The sequence below is a fragment of the Wyeomyia smithii genome, chromosome 2 (genome assembly GCF_029784165.1).
Source record: "Wyeomyia smithii strain HCP4-BCI-WySm-NY-G18 chromosome 2, ASM2978416v1, whole genome shotgun sequence".
In the NCBI taxonomy this organism is placed as follows: Eukaryota; Metazoa; Arthropoda; class Insecta; order Diptera; family Culicidae; genus Wyeomyia; species Wyeomyia smithii.
Window position 1 is genome coordinate 82,791,367 of NC_073695.1, and position 23,736 is coordinate 82,815,102.

A 23,736-nucleotide genomic window follows, 5' to 3' on the forward strand; every position below is an offset into this window, starting at 1 on the left:
AGTAACGGGGCACTGTCCGAGTAGATATCATTTAAAGAACATTGGCTAGCTTCAGGATGATATCTGTCGCTTTTGTAATATGGAAAGCGAGACATCGGAACATATGCTGTGCAGTTGTGGTGCATTATTTAAACGCAGATCAAGGTTTCTTGGCAGTGGCTGTTTACAGCCCAAAGAGATTTGGTTTTTGAATCCTGGGAAGGTGATTGGCTTCATAAACCATATTTTACCTGACTGGGAGCGTGTCGGTGCAGATACCTGTTTACTCAACAATAGTGGTCATTATATTTTGCAAGGAGACACGTATAGCAATTGACTGGGATATATTATAGAAGTTCACATCAATGGACAACGTAGTTCTAATTTGCTAACAAATAAAATGAACTGCCTTGTGTAACAGAAGACAGCTTCGTTGCCGGTGTAAGCTTTAGCTGTATGTGAGCTCTCATGAATAGCTTATTCTGAAAGAGAGAACAGTCGTCAATAGTGTCACACTGCAGTCTTTTTCCGAAGCCTGCGAGGGGCACTGTAATTAGAGGGATTTTGAGTTACAGAGGTTACATAACAGCAGACAAAATCAATTCGTTTGTTCAGTAACTTACGTATTTTTATTCTCAGCTTTCCACTTATTTTTTTAGAAATATAATTAACAACATTCGAAAGATTTTCGTTTACACTTGGCAATATTATGCCTTTCTAAAACAAAATTATTATCACGGCGCTCTGCTCCAACTATGGAGTATGGTACTGTTGCCTTAGCCAGCATGTTTTCTTTCAAGACATCTTTTTCTCAAGACTCTAACAGCAGATTAACAAATTATTTAAAAAAGAGGGTTGTCTCAAACTTTTCCTTCGCGACTCCTTTACCTTTTCCTTCGCGACATCAAACTTGTCTTAGTTCATGAAAGCAAAGATTAACCCTCTAGTGCCCAAGTTAATTTTCAGACAGACGGAAAATTACCATGAGTTTTTATAAACATTTTTTAAGTATTGATTGAAGCTTTTTAGAGGTTCAACTAAAGACTATCTAAAGGCCTGCCTATTTACCTGTTTGGACGCGAAGACTCCGTCATTTATTTTTTTGATATGGATACGGAAAATATCACAGGGAATGGTTGGTGTCTATTCAAGTTGTCTGTGCTCACAAGTAATTGGTACATTGTTCTCGAAAATTTGTTCTTGAAACTTTTTACCGCTTAACAATGTAAAAATAGTGATAACTAGCGTATTACGAAATTGTCCAACATTTTATCTATCCAACAACATATTGGTCATTGTTATCCATCATGTGGTTATGTTTTATTATCGTTTGAAATATGACAGAGCATTTGCCAGCTTGACTTCCAATTTTACAGAATGCATCCCAGTATAGAAAACAAAGACATAGTCCCACAAACAAAAATTTTACAAGTCTTGTTTAGCATTTTCAGTCTTTTTGCAAAATTAGACGAAAATCAATGCCAAACGCAGGAACAGCTTGCTCAGGTATTAGACATTACCCGCCAAGCCATTTCCAAACGATTGCATGCTTGAGGAATGATTCAAAAACAAGAAACTTAAGTTTCACATCATTTGAAGGTTCACGTTGACGTTGTGCTTCATTTTGAACCAAATAAACAACTGTCTCAGCGGCAAAAAGGAAAGGGCTAACCACAAGCTACTTAATGAACAAAAATCGTTCGGTATTAATTAAACCACGTAGACTAGGCGCGGAAAGACTGGACTAACAAACTCATTTCCTATATTTACTGACGCGAAGCAATTCATAACTCGTGTAAGATGTATAAGAAAAGAACCTCAACGAGGGCAGAGTTAGTTATAGCGGCGCTCATTCCGCTACGCTTTTGTTGTTTTAGCAATGCAGCAGAAAACAGTAATTGCCGATTAGCACAAATGACTCTCCACTTCGGGATGTTTATTTCGAATTCTGGTCGTCGGATATTCATCGGGCAGGAAAATGTGGGCCCGGCAGGCGTATAGAAATGTAATTTTTTTAACCAGGGGATTGGGTATAGTCGCACTCGTACACAGTCATGTACATCAGAAAGATAAATAAGAGTAGTCTAAATTACAAACAGCATCAAATAGAGCGTTTGTTGAATGCTTGAATAGTTGGGAAAATTAGCCCCCGCTTTTGAAATGTCTTCGGTGATTGAGTAACCGGTACAAAATTCAAGATAAATATGTACGGCAGACTTCGTATGTAAATAACATATGCACTCCTATTGCCCACAGGTGTGTAAAAACGTCCTGCTATAGTGTGCACCTCGGCATGTACTGCTTACAAAATGGAATTGATAATCGATCGATTTTTTCGCTATCGGGGCAAGGTCAAGAGCGATGTGCACTGCAAGTGTGATGGTTTCTTTGTTTGGGAAAAACATGGGTGCACATTTTGCTATGATACTATCTGTTACGCAACGTATGCTATCGTCATTATTTGAAATCCATACTTGACTCAGAAACAGGCGAGTTGAATAAAGTTAAGACCAAACAAGAACGAAAGTGAAATGAAAAGGATATGAAAAAAGGAGATCTCGTTCGATCTTAACTTTTCGCGCTCCTTTTGGGTTTAAATAAACAGTGCAGGTTTGATATACGCATGCGTGTGTCGTAGTAGAGAAAGAGAGATTGCGATGCAACTGCTTATCTATGCGTGGTGCATGAGTCATCTATGCGTGAGGTAGATGTTTGAATTTTGGTGTTGTATGGAAATTCGGATTTCTCTGTGTTTAAGAAGTTTGTCATGTATGTTAACTCTAATCAGTATGTTTGAGATAAAAAAAGAAACATAACTATATCACTATCTTTGTTCAGTAAATCAAGCTAGGGCTAAGAAGATATACAAGTATAGAAATTCCCTAGCTAGCTTTTATTATGGTAATAGTTACTTTACCCCCTACAGAACATAATTTTAACCAAATTTTACTATATAAGGTTTGAAATTGTTGAATAAAAATCAAGTCATATCTCAGTCTGAATTTTAATCTTGAACATTGAGGTTTACTTCACTGCCAGCTCGAGAGCGACCAGCAGATTGTTTGTACGATTCCACTCATTCAGCCAAGAATTATTCTAGCGGTGAGTTTTGAGTTGTGCAATATACTTGTTGGTTAGCCCAAAGGCCGGAACTTGTAATATTTTTCTAGCTTGAATATTTCTCTCTTCATAAGGCAAACCTCCAAAGGAGAAAAAAGCCCGAAGACTTGAAAGTTCTTGTTTGTAAAATTTACAAGCTGAAGAAACGATTCACACAAGTCCGCGGAAAGAAAGACCCCGTCTTAGCGTAGGAAGCTCTACGAAAGGGAGCTAGTGAACCGCGACCAACACTATCTATATGTTAAGGGGGCTACTAGTCGACAACACAAGCCCAAGTAATAAAGTTTCACATGGGGGGTGCTCTATTGTAATAGGTTTTACTTCACTGTTTGCTTAATCGGTTATTTGGTTCAATTGATAATAGATTAGTTTATATCGAGGAAATTTATATAATCAATGTTCGTTTTTTATTCCTGCTGTCCCGACATTTGATCAGTTCAAAAAAGCCAATTCATTTTGACGGAATGCTTGCTACAAAAATTTAGGGTTTTCCAAACATTTTTGTTTGATAGTCGTAACGTTCATTCAATAATATATAGACCACACCAGAAAGTACGCTGCCATTTAACCGTGAATCGCTTTATGTGCGTCGCATTGGCTGCGTTAGTTTGTTTATATTAATTTTCTCATTTTCATGCAAGCGCAGTGATTTTTCTTGGTTTTTAATGCGGTGGCCGTTACCAGAACATAGCGGAAATTTTGTGCATGAATAATATACTGTTCGAGAACTGTCGGTGAAAAAACTTGTGAAGAAAGAAAGCTTCAAGAGGAGAATTCGTTCAAGGATCTTCTGAAACGTGGTCGGAAATATGATTCTGCGTGCCCGGAAATCCACTGGAAAATCAAAGAAACGTTGAAAGCAAAAGTTCAACATCAGTACATGATGAAACGAAAAGGTGCATACATATGTGTCAAATATTGTACGAAAGTGGTTTAAAGATCAGAATATTATTTTTGTACCCAAGCAAATAACATTCATATACAGCTTCTTATGCGCCATTGTAACGGACGTTGTCATGAATGTTAGTGTTCATTCTGACAATTTTACTTGTGCCAGGTTCAACTCTCCAAATATATTATAGAATTAAAGGTTAAATCATGTTTTACCAATCCAATTTTGTTATCAGAATTGACGTTCGGCGATTACAATAGCAGTACAATCTCGGCAACCTCAACTGGTCTAAACTCAACCCCAGGCGATATCTGTAATTTTTTTCTGAAGAAGTAAACCTGGTGATGCTGATACGTTGCTTGATATGATGTTTATTGTCAGGATCGGAAGAGATATCAATGGAAAATTAACCAAATCAATGCGCACCGACTCAAAATAACCGACGCCAGTGCATCCAAATTTGACGACGGTGGCGGCGGTTTCAATGCATCAAGTAGCAATTCTCATGGAGCCAAAGTTAATCTCTCACACAATAAAAGTGGCAACAATCACTTAACAACCCATCAGTTCAAGTTTTTTTCTTCACCGGGTCGTAAAGTTTACAATCCTCGAAGACACCACTTCTCTTTCTCTGTTTACTGTCAGCGTATTTATAGCAACCCATTAAACATTAACGGACCCCATTCCGGGACGAAGGGACGAAAAATCAATCACCGTAGTTAAAACGAACCTACTGCGACACATGTGCTACGAACAGCCCACCCGGCACCTACCGAAAATTGCATGGCCCTGAACTTGACCAGCGGCGACACTTTGCTCATGCTTGATGACGGGAATCCTATTATCAACTCGTTATCAGTGTCGTGTCACACTATTCCAGTGCCACTGGTTGCCCGTCGAGTGGCGTCGGCACTTGAACAAAAATCACATCCAAGAGTATCATAGTAAGGCCAAATCTCGGCCACAAACTGTCGGTCGCAAGTAATTAAGTAAGCGTAAAAATAAGTCTACAACAAATCCTTCGTGCCACAGAATTTCCACGAGAGCCCAGTACTTGAAGCGGTACGATAAACGTGACTCACACGCGACTACTGGGCACACGACGGACAGTAGCAGAACACGTAGACCGTTTCCGGAGCCATCAATGCAACAACTACTATCGGACACGCTTGGTACCCGGTTCTTATCTGCATCGGTTTGAAATGTAGTACAACGACTCTTGCGTTCGTCCAACCGGGCGACGGTCCAACGGGTGCACTGTTATTCGGCCAGTCTACTCAACCACCCAGAAGGTATTTGTTTAGTCTCCGGTACTATCCCGATACCCCCTGGTATCGGGCAACTATTTCAGTGTTTTACAAACATAACGTAGAACAACAGCTTTACCAATATTGTATTGGCGGAGGTGTTTGTGGCCGTGACAGTTGAACAGGATATGCAGGTTGTGTGCGGGTGGAAAATAAAAAAGCTCACGACAGCAGTCAGGGTGGAGGTGATCAGAACCGGCTGGAAATTGTGTTTATCGCTTGCTTCCTTTCCGTACAGTGGGACAGTGGTTAGTTCTGGTATAGATTTAAAAAAAAAATTTTTCAAATGGTGCGTTTCAGTGTCGTTTGGAAACAGATAACAAAAGCTGTTGTGTGTTGCACATTGCTGAAGAAAAAGAAAGTTCAATACGTTCTGAGGTATGGAAATCAAGTCAAATTTATAATCGTTCCAACATTTGAAATAAAGTGTAGTGAATGAACAAAGAAATATTAACTCTTCGATTAGGTAGTTATTTTATCCTTAAAAGGTCGATTTGTTATTTAATTTATCATCGGACATAATGCTGATCGCATCTTCATGCTATCTCTGACAGTGAGAATAAGAAATTCTTCTGATAGCACAGTGGAAAGCTGTTTCCACACTGAAAACTTGACGGCATATATATTTTGAATGCCAGCGTCCCAGAACGTTAGCGTATTGTCAAAATGAGGCAACTTTTTATTGAAGGAAGTGCCGGCTGATGTATCTATGACTGATGCTGCCCGCTACCACACAAAGGCAGCTTTTTACTAGAGAAAGTGCCGCTGCGCCAGTTGGCCCTGCCGATAACGCTGTTGATACCCGTTGCCAGTGCTGCTGCTGTAAAGTAAGGAGTGTCAAAGTCGCCGTCCGGAACTAATGTGACTAGTTTAGGCTGAAGCAACCTCTCATATAAGCCAAATAGTACTAGGTCTGTCGACCGTGCTTGGGAAAGTAAGCATTATGCGACGAATCACAATTTTGCGCTTAACAAGGCATGGCAATTTTTAATAGTAAATTATCTGCATTTGGACGGAAGTTTTGAGGATTTTCCAATCTATTGCTGCAAGAACGAAGAAAATTGAAAACTAGCCGACTTGTTAGCATTTGAAATTGGACATATTTTTTACTTCTTCCGTTTCTAAATCTTTATTTTACATCCCTATGTAACCAAACTTCCTGAGAAACATTGTTCTACGTCAAAATTTGTTTTAAAACACCTCACAAGAGGCGCGTAAATAAATACGACGTAAAAATATTTTTGGCACGATGAATTTATATCAATTAAATGTAATATGTTTGCAAGATGCAATGAAATTTCATTCCATATGTTATACGAACGTAAAATAGTAGGAGGGTGGTATTCAAGACTCGACCGCATGAAGTTGACTACCGTATTCTTATATTCCATTAAAATAAATAGTAGAGGGAATTGCAACGCTTCTTTTACAAAACTTCGAGGCACCAAAAGGTGCCAGTTGCCGATTATTCTTGTTTACTGGTTAGTCCGTCCAGAATTCCAGTCATTTTAGTATTTTGCAGTAGCCATGTAATATTAACAGCCACCAACATTGCGAGTGAAACCGGCACGAGATGACCGGTACTATTTAGTTTTTCCTTTTTTCAGCAGCTAACACCTAACGTCCGTATATAACCGGTACGGTTTAGTAATGAAACTGATGGGGTGAAATGTTCGAAAGGTACCTTTTATACCAAGGCTTCGTCCGTTAGTTAGATAGAAGGAGGGGCCAAGTAGAAAATGGATTGACAAGGAGAGCGAATAAACATCGGAAACAGAAAGTGACAACAACAATAACAACAAAGTCAGATCGATTGTATCCGTTAGTGTCGACTGTGCTTGGGAAGAGAGGAGTGTATCTCAAACAATAGTTTGTTTTTGTAACATAAATTTCACCGTAATAGAATTTCCGATCGATTGATGCCAAAACCTCGAAAACCTGATTATAAATGACTGAAAAATAAGCGTTCAAAACATGACCAGTTTTCCCTGGTTTTCCCTGGCTGAATTACTAGATTTTCAAATTTAGGTGCCTAACTTCGATATAGACGTTAGTCAACGTCAAAAATTGCACCACATTCCGTATTAGCATCCACTGCACAATGCACAATGGTCCAGAAACCAAATTTAGGGGGTCTAGAGCTCTATAGCAACATTTTAGAGAAAAACTTTCTTCTACGAAGTTGTTACATATGATAAAGCACTTATTGAAAAATTATCAAAAATTTGGGTGACCAACATTTTCGATGCAATCTAGTATCTAACTTTTTTATCTTTGTAGATAGAAGAAAAATTTGTTCTACAATGTTATAGCTCCATTATTTTAAGTAACTTTGTAAAATAAAGTTTTTCTCTATCTTTAAAAACAACCGATTTATGTTGAAAAACACATTTTACCCTCTAACTTTTTTATTTCAAGTTTCATCTCAAAACTGTCTTTGAACGACTTTTAGAGCTTTTTACGAGAAATAATTTGTAATGCTGATATCGTAAATATCTCAATTTTACTCAAAGTTATTGATATTTTTCATCAAAAAATATGCGTTTTTCATTTGTATGTCATTCTTTTTGGGGCAAACATAAAAAATATCTCTTGATCTCATTTTGAAGGGCATACTTGACTCTATAAATGAAGGAATTTTTAAAAATATGTTATTTTTTAAATTTGAGTGAATTCAATTTAAAAACAAGACGAAAATTTCAATAATTTTATACATTATGCATATAAATGCACCCAGATTTTGTAGAACAAATTTTTCTTCTATCTACAAAAATAAAAAGTTAGATACTTGATTGCATCGAAAATGTTGGTCACCCTAGTTTTTGAAAATTTTTTAATAAGCGCTTTGTCATATATAACAACTTTGTAGAAGAATGTTTTTCTCTAAAATGTTGCTATAGAGCTCTAGACCCAAATTTCCCCCTAAATTTGGTTTCTGGACCATTGTGCATTGGAGCCGGACTGATGAAACTGTCAGCCACGCAACAAAACAATATGTTTTATCGTGTGGTGCCTAAGGATGACAACAAAACTCTTTCCGTGTCAGACGGAAGTAGATAAAAGAAAATGTCGCGCACTCTCAGCCACGCAACAGTTTATTACACTGTTGCGTGTTGCATATTGCACCTGTGCGACTGGAGGACAACAAAATTGGGTTTCCGCTGACATTAACTAGTGGCAGTCATGAAAGTGGAGCTCGAGATAATTTTTTGTGTTGTTTTTCAATGAATAAGAAAATAAAAACAGTTTTACCCAGCCCCCTTAAAAGTAGAATACATATTTTTACAGCAAAAAATATGTTAGAGTACAGTGAAGCACTACACTGTGTGAGGCCACCATGCAGAATTGCGTTACGTAGGGGTGGGGGGTTTTGAAGTTTGCCAAATTCAGCGGTACGTAATATACGAATGTTGCCTTATGGTTATTTTCTATGTAATTTGCTCAAATATATAGCTTTTTTCAATTTTTTTTTCGTGTTTTTATGTTATTATTTTTATAAATTAATTTTAATTTTTTTTTTATTTCACAAAAATAATTAATAAAGTAGCTTAACGATAATTATTCTTGACTCCCGCTCCTTCTATATAGACACTCAAAATTTCATTTCATTATTTCATTTGTTTTTTTCTTTTTCGTTATTTAAAAAAAAGTAACTTTCTTTTTAGAACTTATTTTATTATTTTTTCAAATTTTTAAAACTTTTTTAATTAATTTTTAAAATTTCTGTTTTTATCATTTTTTGCCTTTCTCCTAGAAAGGTATAGCAATCACTGAAAAAACCAAAGGTATAAAAATGCTCCAAAGGGTCGAATCTCGTATATCAATGGACTGAGTTCGACCAGCTGAGCATTTTCTGTATGTGCGTGTGTGTACGTGTGTGTGTATGTATGTAACGGTCTCCCAATCTCACTCAATTTTCTCAGAGATGGCTGGACCGATTTTAATGAAACTAATTGCAAATGAAAGGTCTAGTTGCCCCATAAGACCTTATTGAATTTTATTGCAATCGGATTTTCAGTTTCGAGGTTATGTATCAAAATGTGAAAATCACAAAACTTCATTGTCTCAAAAACTACACAACCAATTTGAACAAAATTGGTATCAAAAAAACGGGCTTGTTTTTTGAACCAATTGTAAAATAATTTCATAAGGATCAGACATATGGTTCAAAAGTTATGCAAAGAAACGTGTTTCAAAGACTGTTTAAACACACTCACTTTTCTCAGAGATGGTTGGACCGACTTCAAAAAATTAGTGTCATATGTAAGGTCTTATTGCCCCATAAGACCCTATTGAATTTTATTGTTATTGGACTTTAACTTTGTCCGTTATGTATAATAACGTGCAATCAGGCTATGAAAAGAAACATGTTTCTAAGACTGCTTGAACTCACCCACTTTTCTCGGAGATGGATGGACCGATTTTCACGAAATAAGTTGCAATAAAAAGGTCTAGTTGCCTGATAAGACCCTATTGAATTCTATTATAATCGGACTGTAACTTTGTCTGTTATGTATCAGAATGTAAAAGTTATGAAACTCCATTATCTCAGAAACTACCCTACCGATTGGAACAAAACAAGTATCAAATGAACGGACTGTGTTCAAAACCTGTACATAACGAATTTTATGATGATTGAACATGTAGGTTATGAAAAGAAACGTGTCCAGAAAACTTTTTAAATTCACTCGTTTTGCCAAAGATGGCATGACTGATTTCACCAATCTTAGTTTTAAATTGAAGGTTCAGTTGCTCTACTGGTTCCCATTTCATTTAATTATAACACTGGTTGACAAAATCGAAAAATATGCTGCTCTAAATCTCACAATAGTTGCTCTAGAAAGAAAAAAATCACAGGAAAAGCTATAATTTTTCATTTTTCCTTAGTTTGACCTTCGGGGTCACACTTGTGTTGACCAATGTAATCGGACTTTTATTTTAACCATTATGTGCTAAATCGCAAAAATATTGAAATTCTTTTCTCTCTAAGAGTATACGACTTATTTCAAGAAAACAGGTGTCAAACGAACAGGTTGTTTCTTAAACTTACAAAGAAACAAAACCCAAAGGCTGTTTAAAACTAGCTGCTTTGATCAAAGTTCGAAATTAGGAGTCATTATGATAGAAAGACTATTTATTTAGTACAAATATCACGTCGAATTTCAAATACTATGCTCCAATTTTTCAATATTCTAAAATCCAAAGAGTGGATATACCTTTATTGGATTATATTTAGTAATTGAAGGATGTTTTCCAGAAACCGGTAGCCGCAAATTTTCAAAATGAAGTTTGGAGTTGGTTCCTGGCCTCTGAGTATCATCCCGGGTACTGAAAAACTCACATTGCGTAATGTTAGTTTCTTTTAGACTGGTTTCCAGAAACCGGAAGCTACTGTTTAGTAATTTAAAATGGCATCTCAAGATAATTTCCGGCCTCCGGATATCATACCGCTACCCCAAATCGTATTGGATGATGTTTGTCACTTTAGGCTGTTGATCGGAAACTGTCGCCACCTTCGCCATTGAAATACCCAGATTAGGCAGTTCGGCAATTTTATGATGGATTTTATGATTTAATGATTATCAGGCAACCAGAAGTGGTCATCTGGATTAAAAATGGTGTTTGAGGTCGGATTCTGGCCACTGGGTAGAATCCAGGTCTCAAGAACCCATATTGATAGGTATTTGGCCATTCATTGGATGCCCTTTAGAAACGATCAGTAATATCAACTGCGTTAAATAATTTCATTTTCAGTATTAATGTATAAGGAAAAACATTTAATTATAAACTATTTGAAATCAATTGACTAAAGTTGACATAAACAATCTAAATATTTTTACGCAGTATATTAGTACAACTCGATTATACCACGAAACAAAATCGCATCATATATTTGGAAGTATTTAATGTTATTTGCATGTATATGTGTTAATGTATGTTGTATGTATTTTAATGTATGTATGTTCATATGTGTGTGAGTGTTAAATTTTAAATGTTCGATATAGTTGTGCTGTTGGCTACCAAAATTTTGTTGTTTAGAATGAATAACAAATCCAGCAGAAATTATCAAGGTGCATTTAAGTGTTGGTGTAAATCTATTTTAACAAATAATAAGTTCGAATGAGAAAGGCTGGGCCTCACCGCTAGGTGGATTAATTTAGGTTTTATTTGACAGAATTAAATTATTACGTAGCTCAAAAATAACTATTCTTGACTCTCACTCCTACCGCTGCCATATATCTGAGTCCTACCCTAGAACCAACTCGGTAATACTCATCAGAATGCTTTTCCAATAAAAACACGAGCATTTCCTTTCATTGGCCACGTAATTGGCTGAAATAGTATACTACCAATGGATTTTTCGCATTGTTGTAAAAATGATTAGTTTTCCATAACTTTTGAAAAGAATAATTAATTAAAATTTTTTAATAAGAAGCTATCTAACAAACCGGAAACAGTTTGTAACAAAAGGCAGTGTTCGTAGCACTTTACGTCCGATTGACATCGGAGTTCCTCAAGGAAGCAACATAGGTCCATTACTGTTTTTACTATTCATGAATGGTATTGGTAACTCAATACTTAAAGGAATACCTAAGCTTTTGCTGACGATACTGCATTGTTCTACCCCCGCTCTAATGCTTAATCTATTGTGAATGACCCTGAAACGGATTTATCAATGGTCATCGGTTTTCTGTTATGGTTTCTTTTAAGCCTATCTAAAAAAAAAAGATACATGATTTTCCACTCGTCTCACAAATTCCAGAACACTGTGATCCGTTCATTGGAAATATAAACATTGAAAGAGTTGTTTTTCAAATACTTGGGGCTGCGCTTGGATTCTTGTCTTTCTTGGAATACACATATATACACATATATCTAGTAAAAAATCGTTCCTATGTGGTCTAATGGAAAGAGTACGCTGCTTTACGTTACAAAAATCATCAATCTGAGAGTAACAAATCTATTCCACAGTGATACGAGAGCTCAAAATAGTGAATTTTTTTTTTCATTTACTCTGTTTTGCCAATTACTAGATATGTATGTGTAGACGCTATATTTTTTGTGTATTCCACAATGTTGTATGTTTAGATGATACACAACTTCATGCTAACCATTATTACCTTCTAAATTTCTCAGTTTTTTGGATATTTTGAACAAATAATTCTAAAGACTAGTCTAATGAAGTATATTCTTCAACAAGAAGTAGGCCTTAATTTTTAATTAGGAAGGCTGATACAAATTTCGAATTCTTTTTATGTCCAAGGTTATCAACGTTAGCAGAGGGGGTGGCAAAAAATAAATAACAACTTGCACTCAAACAAATGTTGAAAAATAACACTTTATTATTATTAATATTTATTTCGCTTGTCTTTCGACGACACTCTCGCTGTCACCTGATTTGTTTGTTGCTAGATTAAGCATTTATGCTGCCGGAAAACCAATGAAATGAACAAAACGGTTTGAGCTTTTTTTTTCTTTCCCTTCCAATATTCATGATTTTTGAAGGGGTGGGGGGAGGGGGGTGGCATAAAATGAAAACAAAATTTGTAACGGCCTAAAGGAAAAAAAAAATAAAACGAAACGAACTAGTCTGATATGAAACGGTATATCTTCAAATCTAGAGAAGTTCGAAGAAAAGAGTCTTCAAGAAAGTATTTTGTTACAACACTATCTTCAATTTTGCCGAAAAGAGAAATGGTTTCTAATGTGCAAGACTGAAAAGATAGATTTTGTAGCGCCACTAGCGGCAGAGTTCCAAATTGAAACATGCTGTCATTCTTTGAGTCTTTTTATAAGCTGAATATCTTCTGTAGATAGTATGTCAACAAATCCAGTATTTAGGTCAGAATATGCTGATTAGCATTTTTTATTTCATCGCTTATCTTTCTCTCTGAGTATCACTATGCCATCTCTGAGTATCACTAATGCTGATAAGTTTTTGTTCCAGTTTGCGAAGTTTCATTTCGTCTTACACAACCCGAAAAAAATCAATAAATAGAACTTCAAGATTCATATAAAAACTGTTTCGGCAGAGCTAAATTTTTGGTCTTCTGTTATTACTTGGAAACTATTCATCTGCACAGCATTCAGCGCTTTCACGCACGATTCCACACTAATAGAAGCATAACTGGAAACGATTTCAAGAGGACGAGCGACAGCAAGCAACATCGGTAATCTGTTTACGAATAATTTATGTCATGTTTGATGGTAAGTATGTAACGTTCAGTGTGTACTCATTTGGATTTCATAAACGACAATATTACCGTCCGCTATTTTTATTCTGAGACAATCGAGCGCCAAAACCTGCAGGATCTGACATGATAGATTGTTTTGGATTGTTTCATGTAAATAGTACTGGGAACCGAAAGAGAAATAAAAAATGCCGGTCGGTATTCGTATCATCGTTTTCGTAAACGATGGCCGATAGGAAAGTTAGATAAGACATTCTCTTTGCAATAGAGTCTACCCTGGTGCACAACTGTACAAGTCGAAAGGGTGCTTTAAATAGAAAAAATGTGATCAACATGGAGACTAAAAATTTGGTTGAAAGTGAAAAGTTGACAATCAAAAGTCGAAAGTTGAAAGTCGAGTGATAAAACTTTATTGTAGTAAATTATTGCACCACAATTGTTGCTACAATATCGTGACAACCGTTTTATTATTAACATCTACATAAGACACCCGCCAAGCGTGTTTGACAGCACACGTTTATGATGACGCCACCTGTGAGATTTTTCGGATGATCCACCACAACAAATCTCTCGCAAGCTTGATATTCATACAATCAAACTAAGTTCAGTTCTGTCGCTATACAGTACAAATTATGATGAACTCTATAGTTGAAAAATTACAGCCATCCACACGCAGTGATTAATGCACACCCAAAAATTTGCCCTCCGTATACTTTAGGTAATAATCTTATCATTGCACATATTTGAGATTAAGTATACGTCAAGCTTTAAACGACGTAGTAAAATTGACTCACGATATTTGTTGCGTTCACCCACCTCCTACTGCTTAGGATTCAATAGTTTCAGTATGAATTACCGAAAAGGTGCTTGTATAGCCAAGAAACATTTTATTGACTTATGCTTTAATTTTAGGTATTTATTGATCAGCTCTTTATAGGGTAGGGAACATATTCATTCTAAGCAGCTTCAGAAACCGCTTGTGGATTGAGACGAAATGTGTTGGGTGAAATTCAAACAGAAATATAGCAATCTTTCCTCTTTTTTTTTCTCTGTCAGAAGTTGTTTCCAGATTTTAAAACTAAGTTAGCATATTTTAACAATAATCAATTAAAGTTACCAATCGAGGGACACTATTCCAATTACCCCGAACCTATGTTAAGCAGTTTCCAGCTGTTTAGCAGGCGTTTTTTAGGTCGATTTGTTTCGAATGATGTTTGTTCACAGATTTCTTTGTGATTAACGGTATTTTTTGTATTCATAAGAGCGCTAGACAATCAAAGTTTTCGTTTCCATCATTGAAATTGTCGATTATAATGAAAATTCAGAAGTTTGAGGCCCGTTTTCTTCGACTGATTAAAATAGACGCCACTGCTTAAGCCGTCCCTCACCCTAGTTGGTTCCGATTCTGGCGATTAGTTGAAAAAAAAACTTGAAATATGAGGGCCTTTCTATCATAGATGTTTTGGTGAGTAACGGTTACTCATTGAAATATTCATATGAAAAAGCCCTCACATTTTTAATATTTTCAACAAAACGTCAGAATCGGAACCAACTAAGAGGAGTTGGTTCGGCATATTCACATTTCGCGCTAAGAAAAGGACCTCTCCAGAAGTGTAACGCGTTTGGCAGATTCTATGGATCTTAGCACGAATAATTTAAACTGGAAAGTGATAGCCATATCATGCGAATTGGTGAATAAAGTATGATGTTAATTGCTTTCTTCACGGTGCGCGTCAGATGGATTAATACTCAAACAGGCAGGCAGCAGTCGCAGGTCACAGAAACGTAAGACGTCAGGTTTGAGACTTAGGAGTATGTTAAAATTGACTTAGGCAGGTTCAGTTTTGAATGGAATTTACTTAGTCCGCCTACTGTTGATTAAGGTTTGGAAACGCAATTGCAAAGAAGATTCCTGTTTATTTGTGTAATTCGTTATGCATGAATCAGTCTAGAAGCTATCTAACGAAGATTGTTTTCTCAGTATTACTTATGCAAAAAGAAAAATGAAACGCTCGGGCGTGATAGCCAGGAACTCACATTTTTCATCCATCTCGTTGTTATGACAGTGCTTAAAATAGCTATCATTTTATTTAACAAAATAATCAAACAGGCATAAGAAATTGAAGCTATGCCATACAGTTCATGGAATATGAAAATATTCATAGATGTGCTCCATTTCCGATGGATTACACCAGCTTCGGGAAAAAGAAATGAAAAGCGTATTCCAAACATATTTTTAAACAGTTCATAAAGCAGTTATGACAGCTAAATTGCGTGAGCAGCGACTTCAATTGGTAAATTGTTTCAAGAAAAATGACAAAACAATTACAATGACCGCGCTAATTAATAACTTGTTCATTGTTTTTAACTCACTATTCAAAGTACTGTGATATTATTACTAATGACATGATAACACCCAGTTGTGTGAGTAAAAAATGACGGATAACAAAACCTAAATCGAAGCAATTCCTATATAAAAACACTTGTTTGCTCCGGTTTTTTACTTTTCGTAGCAGCTGCGATGTTGAAACTATCGTTGTGAGCAATTAAACAATGAGTAGGACGTTCAAAAAGCGAGAGTGAAGGTTTTGTTTAAGTCACCTACCTACGCAATTATATGGGCCCGGTCGGATAAACGGCTTAGAGAAGGCAATCAAGTAAGTATCAGAAATTCATCAAATATTTTAAAACTATAATATAAAATGCATTAAAGATTAGAACGGTTGTCCACTCAAAAATTTTTCAAGGGTTATTCCAGCAGACAGAAAAAAGGAAGGAATATTGCAGTTTTACTCAGGTTTTAGAATATTCTAATGAAAGGACGCTACTATCGAAGTTAATTTAGGTTACAGGCTTTGAAACAGGTTCATTGTTCGCAGATATATTTTGTTATGCAATTAAAATGGTCATTTTTTAGAAAGTGAACTTCAATCCTGTTATCTAGACGATGATTTGATAGTAGATATCTTGCATATCAGCTTGAAGATAACGACCGATAATGCAATGTAGGACTTTCCAGATACGAACATTTGTCAAAGAAAGAGACATTAATTTGTAACATATCTACCATGTGAATTTTCATTATGTTCAAAAGTATGATTTTTGATTTCAAAAATTCTCACTTACCTCTTTCGTGTTGAATCCTAGAAAGGACAACTTTCTAACGTTGTTATCGCGTCGACTCATTTTTCAAAATTCATGTATTTTTTTCACGTTATATAACAGATACAATTATGGTTATTTCCTCAAGAAAAAAGAGTATTATCACTATGCACTTTAAAACTTCTTTCAACACACACACTATTTCAAAATCTGAAAATAAAATAGAAGAAATAAGAAAATATTAATCGCTTGCAACCATTATCATAACATAAAATACAAAAAGAAGTACCTAAAAACATATAACTACACCGTCACAAAGAACCAAAGCACCGCAAATCGGTTCACAAGACGGGGAGTCACACCAAAAGTAGAACAATCGCCGTCCAGCGCGCAATCGTTACTGCAACCTGGCTAGCAATTACGATTCCTAGTCTCAGGTACCTTCAGTTATCTCACATTTGTGGTGAAATAAAAAAAAGTACGAAATCGGCCGAAGAAACCAGCAAGGTGTCATCGGCTTGATTATCTTTTACCCCGCAGTGCGAGGTACCCTCGCCCTACGGCTACGGTTGATAAAATTCCCCACGCCCACCGGCGTTACTTCCTTAGATACGGTTGTAACTTTCATCGATATTTAACTTTTAGATTGGCTGGCCACGATAAAGTCTCCGGGAGGAATACAGTAGCACCTTAGGAGCTGGCGCGTGTTATCTCATCAAACGGTTTCGCTTTGCGACCGGTAGCCTTTAGATATGAATCTGCGCTCTGGCAAAAAAAAAAACAGTGTGTTCGGTATTTGTTAATGAATGGCTGTGGGTCTTCTGCCAGGCTGAACCAATCGAGCAAATAACGCACATGTGAAGTTAAGTTTGTTTTAGCGAATTGGAGCTTAGTGCCGACCGGGGTACTTGAGTTTGCAAAAGATTTCGGTTAAGTAAATTTTTAAACCATTAAAAGGTTGTGAGTAATCGCCATCATTGTTACCTATGACATATGAGATATAGAAGATAGTTGGATTCAAATTTTATTTTACATCATGTCAAGATTCAACGCAAATATATAAATTAGAACTCCCTAATAGTTTTCTAGTAGGCATATGAATCCGATAAATTGCTATAGACTATCAATTCTAACTCCTAGATCCACCCCAAGCCTGTTTCCATTTTTTGCCATTAGAAGAATTTCTAGTGATTATAAAAAAACCATTTCTGTTTATTATTCAATATGACCTAGTGGAACTAATCATGAATGCCTATAAAAGTAAAAAAAGGTGCTTTCTTCATATATTCTGAAAAAGACTGCAAAATCTGAGGAGATTGAATAGAATCTGCATACGGATTTGAAATATCTATATATTTCAGACAATGTATAGACATGGTCCTGATTTTTGAAGCCATTGCACGTAATTGAGCGGTTATAAAGCTCTTTACAAACACATTTACATGTTAAACGGAAGTCTCACCTTACTTATAGATTTCTATATAACCTGGTTTTGTGAGAACTTTTAGTTGAAACGAGGATGATTTTCACGATCGATCAAACGAACAGCCAAAGACTGTGCTTCACAGGATCATTTCTGTAGGCTAGTTTTCACTACAAGTTTTTTCCAAAAACATAACGAACAGCCAACGGTTTTAATGGGTTGCGGAAGGTTTAGTATACGGATGTTAACTATAATCACAGAACAGATATGCAACTTCGAACGAAACTCTGCTGCAAATCCTAGCCCACGTTTTCGCATTCATTTCATGCTGTTCTATCCTACATTGATTTTACAGTGCATCGTTCAAACAGTTCGCTCCAATAGTTTGAACATGCATAAAAATCTATTCTTTTTTTTTTGCTTCAATGACCGGACAAAAAGGTGATTTTAAATCTATCAAAATCAAGTTAAGACAGGACCGCATTCAAGACGTTTTGCCTTTCTCCTAGAAAGGTATAGCAATCACTGGAAAAACCAAAGGTATAAAAGTGGTCCCAATGGCCGAATGTCATATACCACTCGACCCCTTTCGACGAATTGAGCATTTTCTGTATGTATGTATGTATGTGTGTATGTGTGTGTGTGTATGTGCAACTTTTTTTTCTCACTCACTTTTCTCAGAGATGGCTGGACCGATTTTCATGAAATTAATTGCAAATGAAAGGTCTAGTTGCGCCATAGGTTGCTATTGAATTTAATTGTAATCGGATTTTTAGTTTAGAGGTTATGTATCAAAATGTAAAAATCACGAAACATCAATATCTCAGAAACCACACAACCAATTTCAATAAAACTGGTTTCAAATGATTGGGCTGTCTTCAAAACCCTTAACTTTTAGATTTCGTAATGATTGAACTTATGGTTCAAGAGTTATGTATAGAAAAGTTATCCTGAGGTTGTTTAAACTCACTCATTTTTCTCAGAGATGGCTGAACCGATTTCCACAAAATTAGTGTCAAATGAAAGGTCTAGTTGCCCCATAGGTTGTTACTGAATTTCATTGTAATCGGATTGTAACTTTGTCCGTTGTTCATAAAAATGTGAAATCATTTAATGAAAGTAAACATATTGACCTTCTCCTAACGATCACTGGCTAATTAAAAGGTAGAAAAGTGATCCAAATGGCCGATTGTCATATACTACTCGACTCAGTTCGACGAATTGAGCATTTTCTGCATATAGGCATGTAAAGGTGTATATGTTTGTGTGTGGGTGTGTACGTGTGTATGTGCACCTCTTTTTCGCACTCACTTTTCTCAGAGATGGTCTGACCGATTCTTTCTATCTTGGTGTCAAATGAAGGGTCTATTTGCCGCTAAGGTTGCTATTGAATTTCATTGTAATCAAACTTTTAGTTTTGGCGCTGCGTCAGAATGTGAAAAACGCTCTTATATCTCAGAAGCTATGAACATTGTTGTATTCAAATTAATGGGCTTTCAAACCCTTAAACAATGAATTTCATAAAGTTTTAACATGTGTTTGAAAGTTATAAATATAAAGAAACGTCACCCGCAGACTGTTTAAAACTATAGCTACGATCAAAATATAAGGCCTCAACATCATTTAAATTCGATATTGTACTATTTCAATGTTTGTGGCCTTGCTCGGGATTGAAGTTGAAATTAAAAGTCATTTCTATCATTTCACTTTTTGCCTTTCTCCTAGAAAGGTATAGCAATCACTGCAAAAAATAAAGGTATAAAAGTGTTCAAAAGGGCCGAATGTCGTTAATCACTCGACTCAGTTCGACGAACTGAGCATTTTCTGCATGTGTGTGTGTAACGCTTTCCCAATCTCACTCGGTTTTCTCAGAGATGGCTGAACTGATTTTAATGAAATTAATTGCAAATGAAAGGTCTAGTTGCCCTATAAGACCCTATTGAATTTTATTGTAATCTGATTTCTAGTTTAGAGGTTATGTGTCAAAATGTAAAAATCACGAAACATCAATATCTCAGAAACTATACAACCGATTTATACAAAATTAGTTTCAAATGAACGGGCTACCTAAACAACCCTTAACTTTTGCATTTTATTGAGATTGAACATGTGGTTCAGAAGTTATGGAAAGGAACGTGTTCTGGAGACTATTTAATCTCACTCATGTTTCTCAGAGATGGCTGGACCGATTTTCATAAAATCAATGGTAAAATGGAAGGTCTTTTTGCCCCATAAGACCCTATTGATTTATTTTGTAATCGGATTATTACTTTGCCTGTAATGTTTAAAAATGTGAAATCCAGCTATGAAAAGAAACATATTCCAAGACTACTTGGACTCACTCACTTTTCTCAGAGATGGCTGACCCGATTTCCACAGAATTAGTATCAAATGAAAGGTCTAGCTAACTCATAACACCCTATTGAATTTTGCTGTAATTGGACTGTAACTTCGTCTGTAATGTATCGAAATGTGAAAATCACGAAACTTCATTATCTTAGAAACTACACAACCGATTTGAACAATATTGATATCAGATGAACGGGTTAGTTAAGGGTTAACTGATGAATTATGATTGAACACGTGGTTTCAAAGTTTAGCTGCCCTGCCCTTCTCATTTGATTGTAATCAAACTTAAGCAACCGTTATGTATTCAATTGTTAATAAAATAACGAAAGTCTATTATCTCAAGTATTGCACGACTTTTTTGAACATAACTAGTGTCATCGCTCGTGATTAAATTGTTCGAAATTGAGAGTCATTTCTTTTATTTCGCTATTTCTTAAGCACTTACATTCATCAAATTTCATATTTTATACTTCAATTACAACATCAATATTTTAGAACCCAAAGAGTTTATTGGATTTAAGCATTCATGTAAATCTATTTTTATAAAGAATAAGTTTGAATGAGAAAGGCTGAGTCTGACCGCTAGGTAGATTAATTTAGGTTTTTTAAGCATAAATCCAGTAACAATTCAAAATCAATATATTGATAGAAAAAATCAAACTAAAACTCTTTCAACCATTCAAACATTGCTAAACAAATTTTCTTGGATCGTACACCGCGCGACTGTTAAAACCGTTTTAACCATTGATTAGAATTACTTTAATATTTTAGTTTTAGAGTTGGAAACCGCGTTCCTCAACTAACGACAATAATATTTTTGCTCGTACCGTTTATTATACCTAATTTTGCGAGTAATGCATATCAGACGCACTATACACAGCACTGCTTACGACATTAGGTACAATGTAAAAAACGAATAATCAAGATATTCGGTTTTCAACTCGGGCCACAATGAAATTCATTAAAAAAAATATATACAAAAAAACCTTGCACGTTGCAGAATATGAAAAGGCACTCTCGCTATATCAGTACCGGAGAGAACAAAGAATTCTCTCGACGAAATAGCGGTGAGAGTTCGCACAGACAAGAGAGACCGAAATAATTCTTCGCCACGAGCAGGTATGAATGGAATAAGTGTAATAAAATTTTGAGTGTAAAATGCGTTCTCTCCACCGCTAAATGTCGATACTTAAAATGAAGAGATTTTGTCTCGTTTTTGGTTCTTTAGTTGAACAGATGTGCTATAATAGTAATTCAATTTTAAATCCATTAAATGTTGCTAGCGATTTGGATTTTATAATGATGATGACAATAAGGAAAGTAATTAACAATATAGAAAGAAATATCATATCCAAGCAGGGCCGATTTGGGTCTTAATAATAATAATAATTCGGACCGATTTATCGGGGGGCCTTAATCAAGTCTTCAAAATCTAAACGAAGTATGCTCAAACAGACTGCTTACTTGAGTGGTTTGAAAAATCATATTACTGTGGTTTCGAGCGGTTCATTGTCTGACATCCATGACCAGAACTTAGAACAATAACAAACCAAACAAAATCGTGCTTAAATTAGAAATAACTCGAAAACCAATGCCTTTAGAATGTTTACTACCAAGAGCCTTTAGATTCAAAATGACTCTCTGCATTTTTCAAAATCATCAGAATACAAATATTTTGAAAAGTATTTGAATAAGAATTTTCATAAAAAAATTAATCTACCATAAAAAAATTATTTTTCATTTCTCCATCCTTGACTTTTTCTAAAAAGTTGCGTATTAACGTCAAGCTTTTTTAAAAAACAAAAAAAAATTTAACCCTTTTTTGTAATTGAAATTTGATGTTTATTTTTAATTTCTTTTGGTCAAAAAAAATTTTTTTGTAGAGTTTTTTTTATAGTGCATTTTTAATTACCTACAACTCATTCTCAGACAGTTTTTCTATACAACCAACGGTTTCTGGGCTACAATGCTTCGACTAAAACCTATGCCAAAAGGCATACGCCCTTTTAGAATGTAACTCATGGGTGTAAAAAATCTCTCCACCTGTGAAAAATGCTCAGTTTGCTAAGCCAAATACGTGTGCAAAGTTTCATTCAAATTAAAGATGGTCGATTAAATTTTCGCGTATTTCCAGGCGATTTGAAATGATTTTGCTCTAAGTTCATTAAGCAGACAGTATATGAAGTAGAGAGAACGAAAATTAAGCGAACTGGAAATATGATACAGATTTGGAAAAATATACCGCATCCCGACGGGACTTGAACCCGCAATCTCCCTGTCTCCGGCATGGTGTTTTAACCAATTGAACTACGGGGGACGGTGGTACTGTTCCACAATCTATATCGTATCACATCGTTGCCGACTTATTCTATTGCTCCTCCCTAACTACACACACACTGCTGTGCAAGCGTTATTTATAGACTGAAAGGAATGTCTCATCACACACAAAAGAGTCAGCTGATGCTGATAACTCTTATAGACCTGTGTGATCGAGACTAAAGTCAGTCTGCGTCGTGCTTGCAAGTGCGACACAACTACGGAAGGTGCTCCGTACGGGCTAAATTTTTCGAACAGAATTTCTATTTTTAACAACGGCTTTTTCCCGTTAACACGCAAGTTCATTAAGCAGACAGTATATGAAGTAGAGAGAACGAAAATTAAGCGAACTGGAAATATGATACAGATTTGGAAAAATATACCGCATCCCGACGGGACTAGAACCCGCGATCTCCCTGTCTCCGGCATGGTGTTTTGACCAAACTTTGGTCTCGATCACACAGGTCTATAAGAGTTATCAGCATCAGCTGACTCTTCTGTGTGTGATGAGACATTCCTTTCAGTCTATAAATAACGCTTGCACAGCAGTGTGTGTAGTTAGGGATGAGCAATAGAATAAGTCGGCAGCGGAATGTGATACGATATAGATTGTGGAACAGTACCACCGTCCCCCGTAGTTCAATTGGTCAAAACACCATGCCGGACACAGGGAGATTGCGGGTTCAAGTCCCGTCGGGATGCGGTATATTTTTCCAAATCTGTATCATATTTCCAGTTCGCTTAATTTTCGTTCTCTCTACTTCATATTCTGTCTGCCTAATGAACTTGCGTGTTAACGGGAAAAAGCCGTTGTTAAAAATAGGAATTCAGTTCGATTAATTATCTAAACCTCAATTTTTAAACATCTGATTTTTTTATAAAAACAAAAAAAAAATTATCTTAACGGTTTGGCCCGATCATTGAGAAATCAGGAGAAAAAAGTTATGATTTTCTGAAAAAAAAACTATTATTTCATTTATTTTTTTCAAGGGGCATATTTTTTTATTTCTTGGAAGAACAAAATTATTATTTACAACTTTGCCACAGACACTATGC

At 35.9% G+C, this 23,736-nt stretch overlaps 1 protein-coding gene and 1 non-coding gene across 5 annotated transcripts in view; one reads left to right on the forward strand and one right to left on the reverse strand.

Moving 5' to 3' along the window:
• The window catches only part of LOC129725815 (anion exchange protein 2), a 196,062-nt gene that overhangs the window by 117,893 nt on the left and 54,433 nt on the right, over positions 1 to 23,736 (reverse strand). For 3 of the 4 annotated variants that reach the window (XM_055682058.1, XM_055682071.1, XM_055682060.1), the window contains exon 2: positions 16,617 to 16,802. In XM_055682058.1, coding sequence (XP_055538033.1) covers positions 16,617 to 16,676 — 60 coding nt within the window. In that variant the 5' untranslated portion in view covers positions 16,677 to 16,802. Of the gene's footprint in view, positions 1 to 4,764; positions 5,127 to 16,616; positions 16,803 to 23,736 lie in introns of those variants that run through there. The other variant, XM_055682059.1, reaches the window with a different exon arrangement.
• Positions 18,144 to 18,225, forward strand: LOC129726260 (small nucleolar RNA U3). The gene has a single exon (XR_008728309.1). It is a non-coding gene; the product is annotated as a small nucleolar RNA U3 (small nucleolar RNA).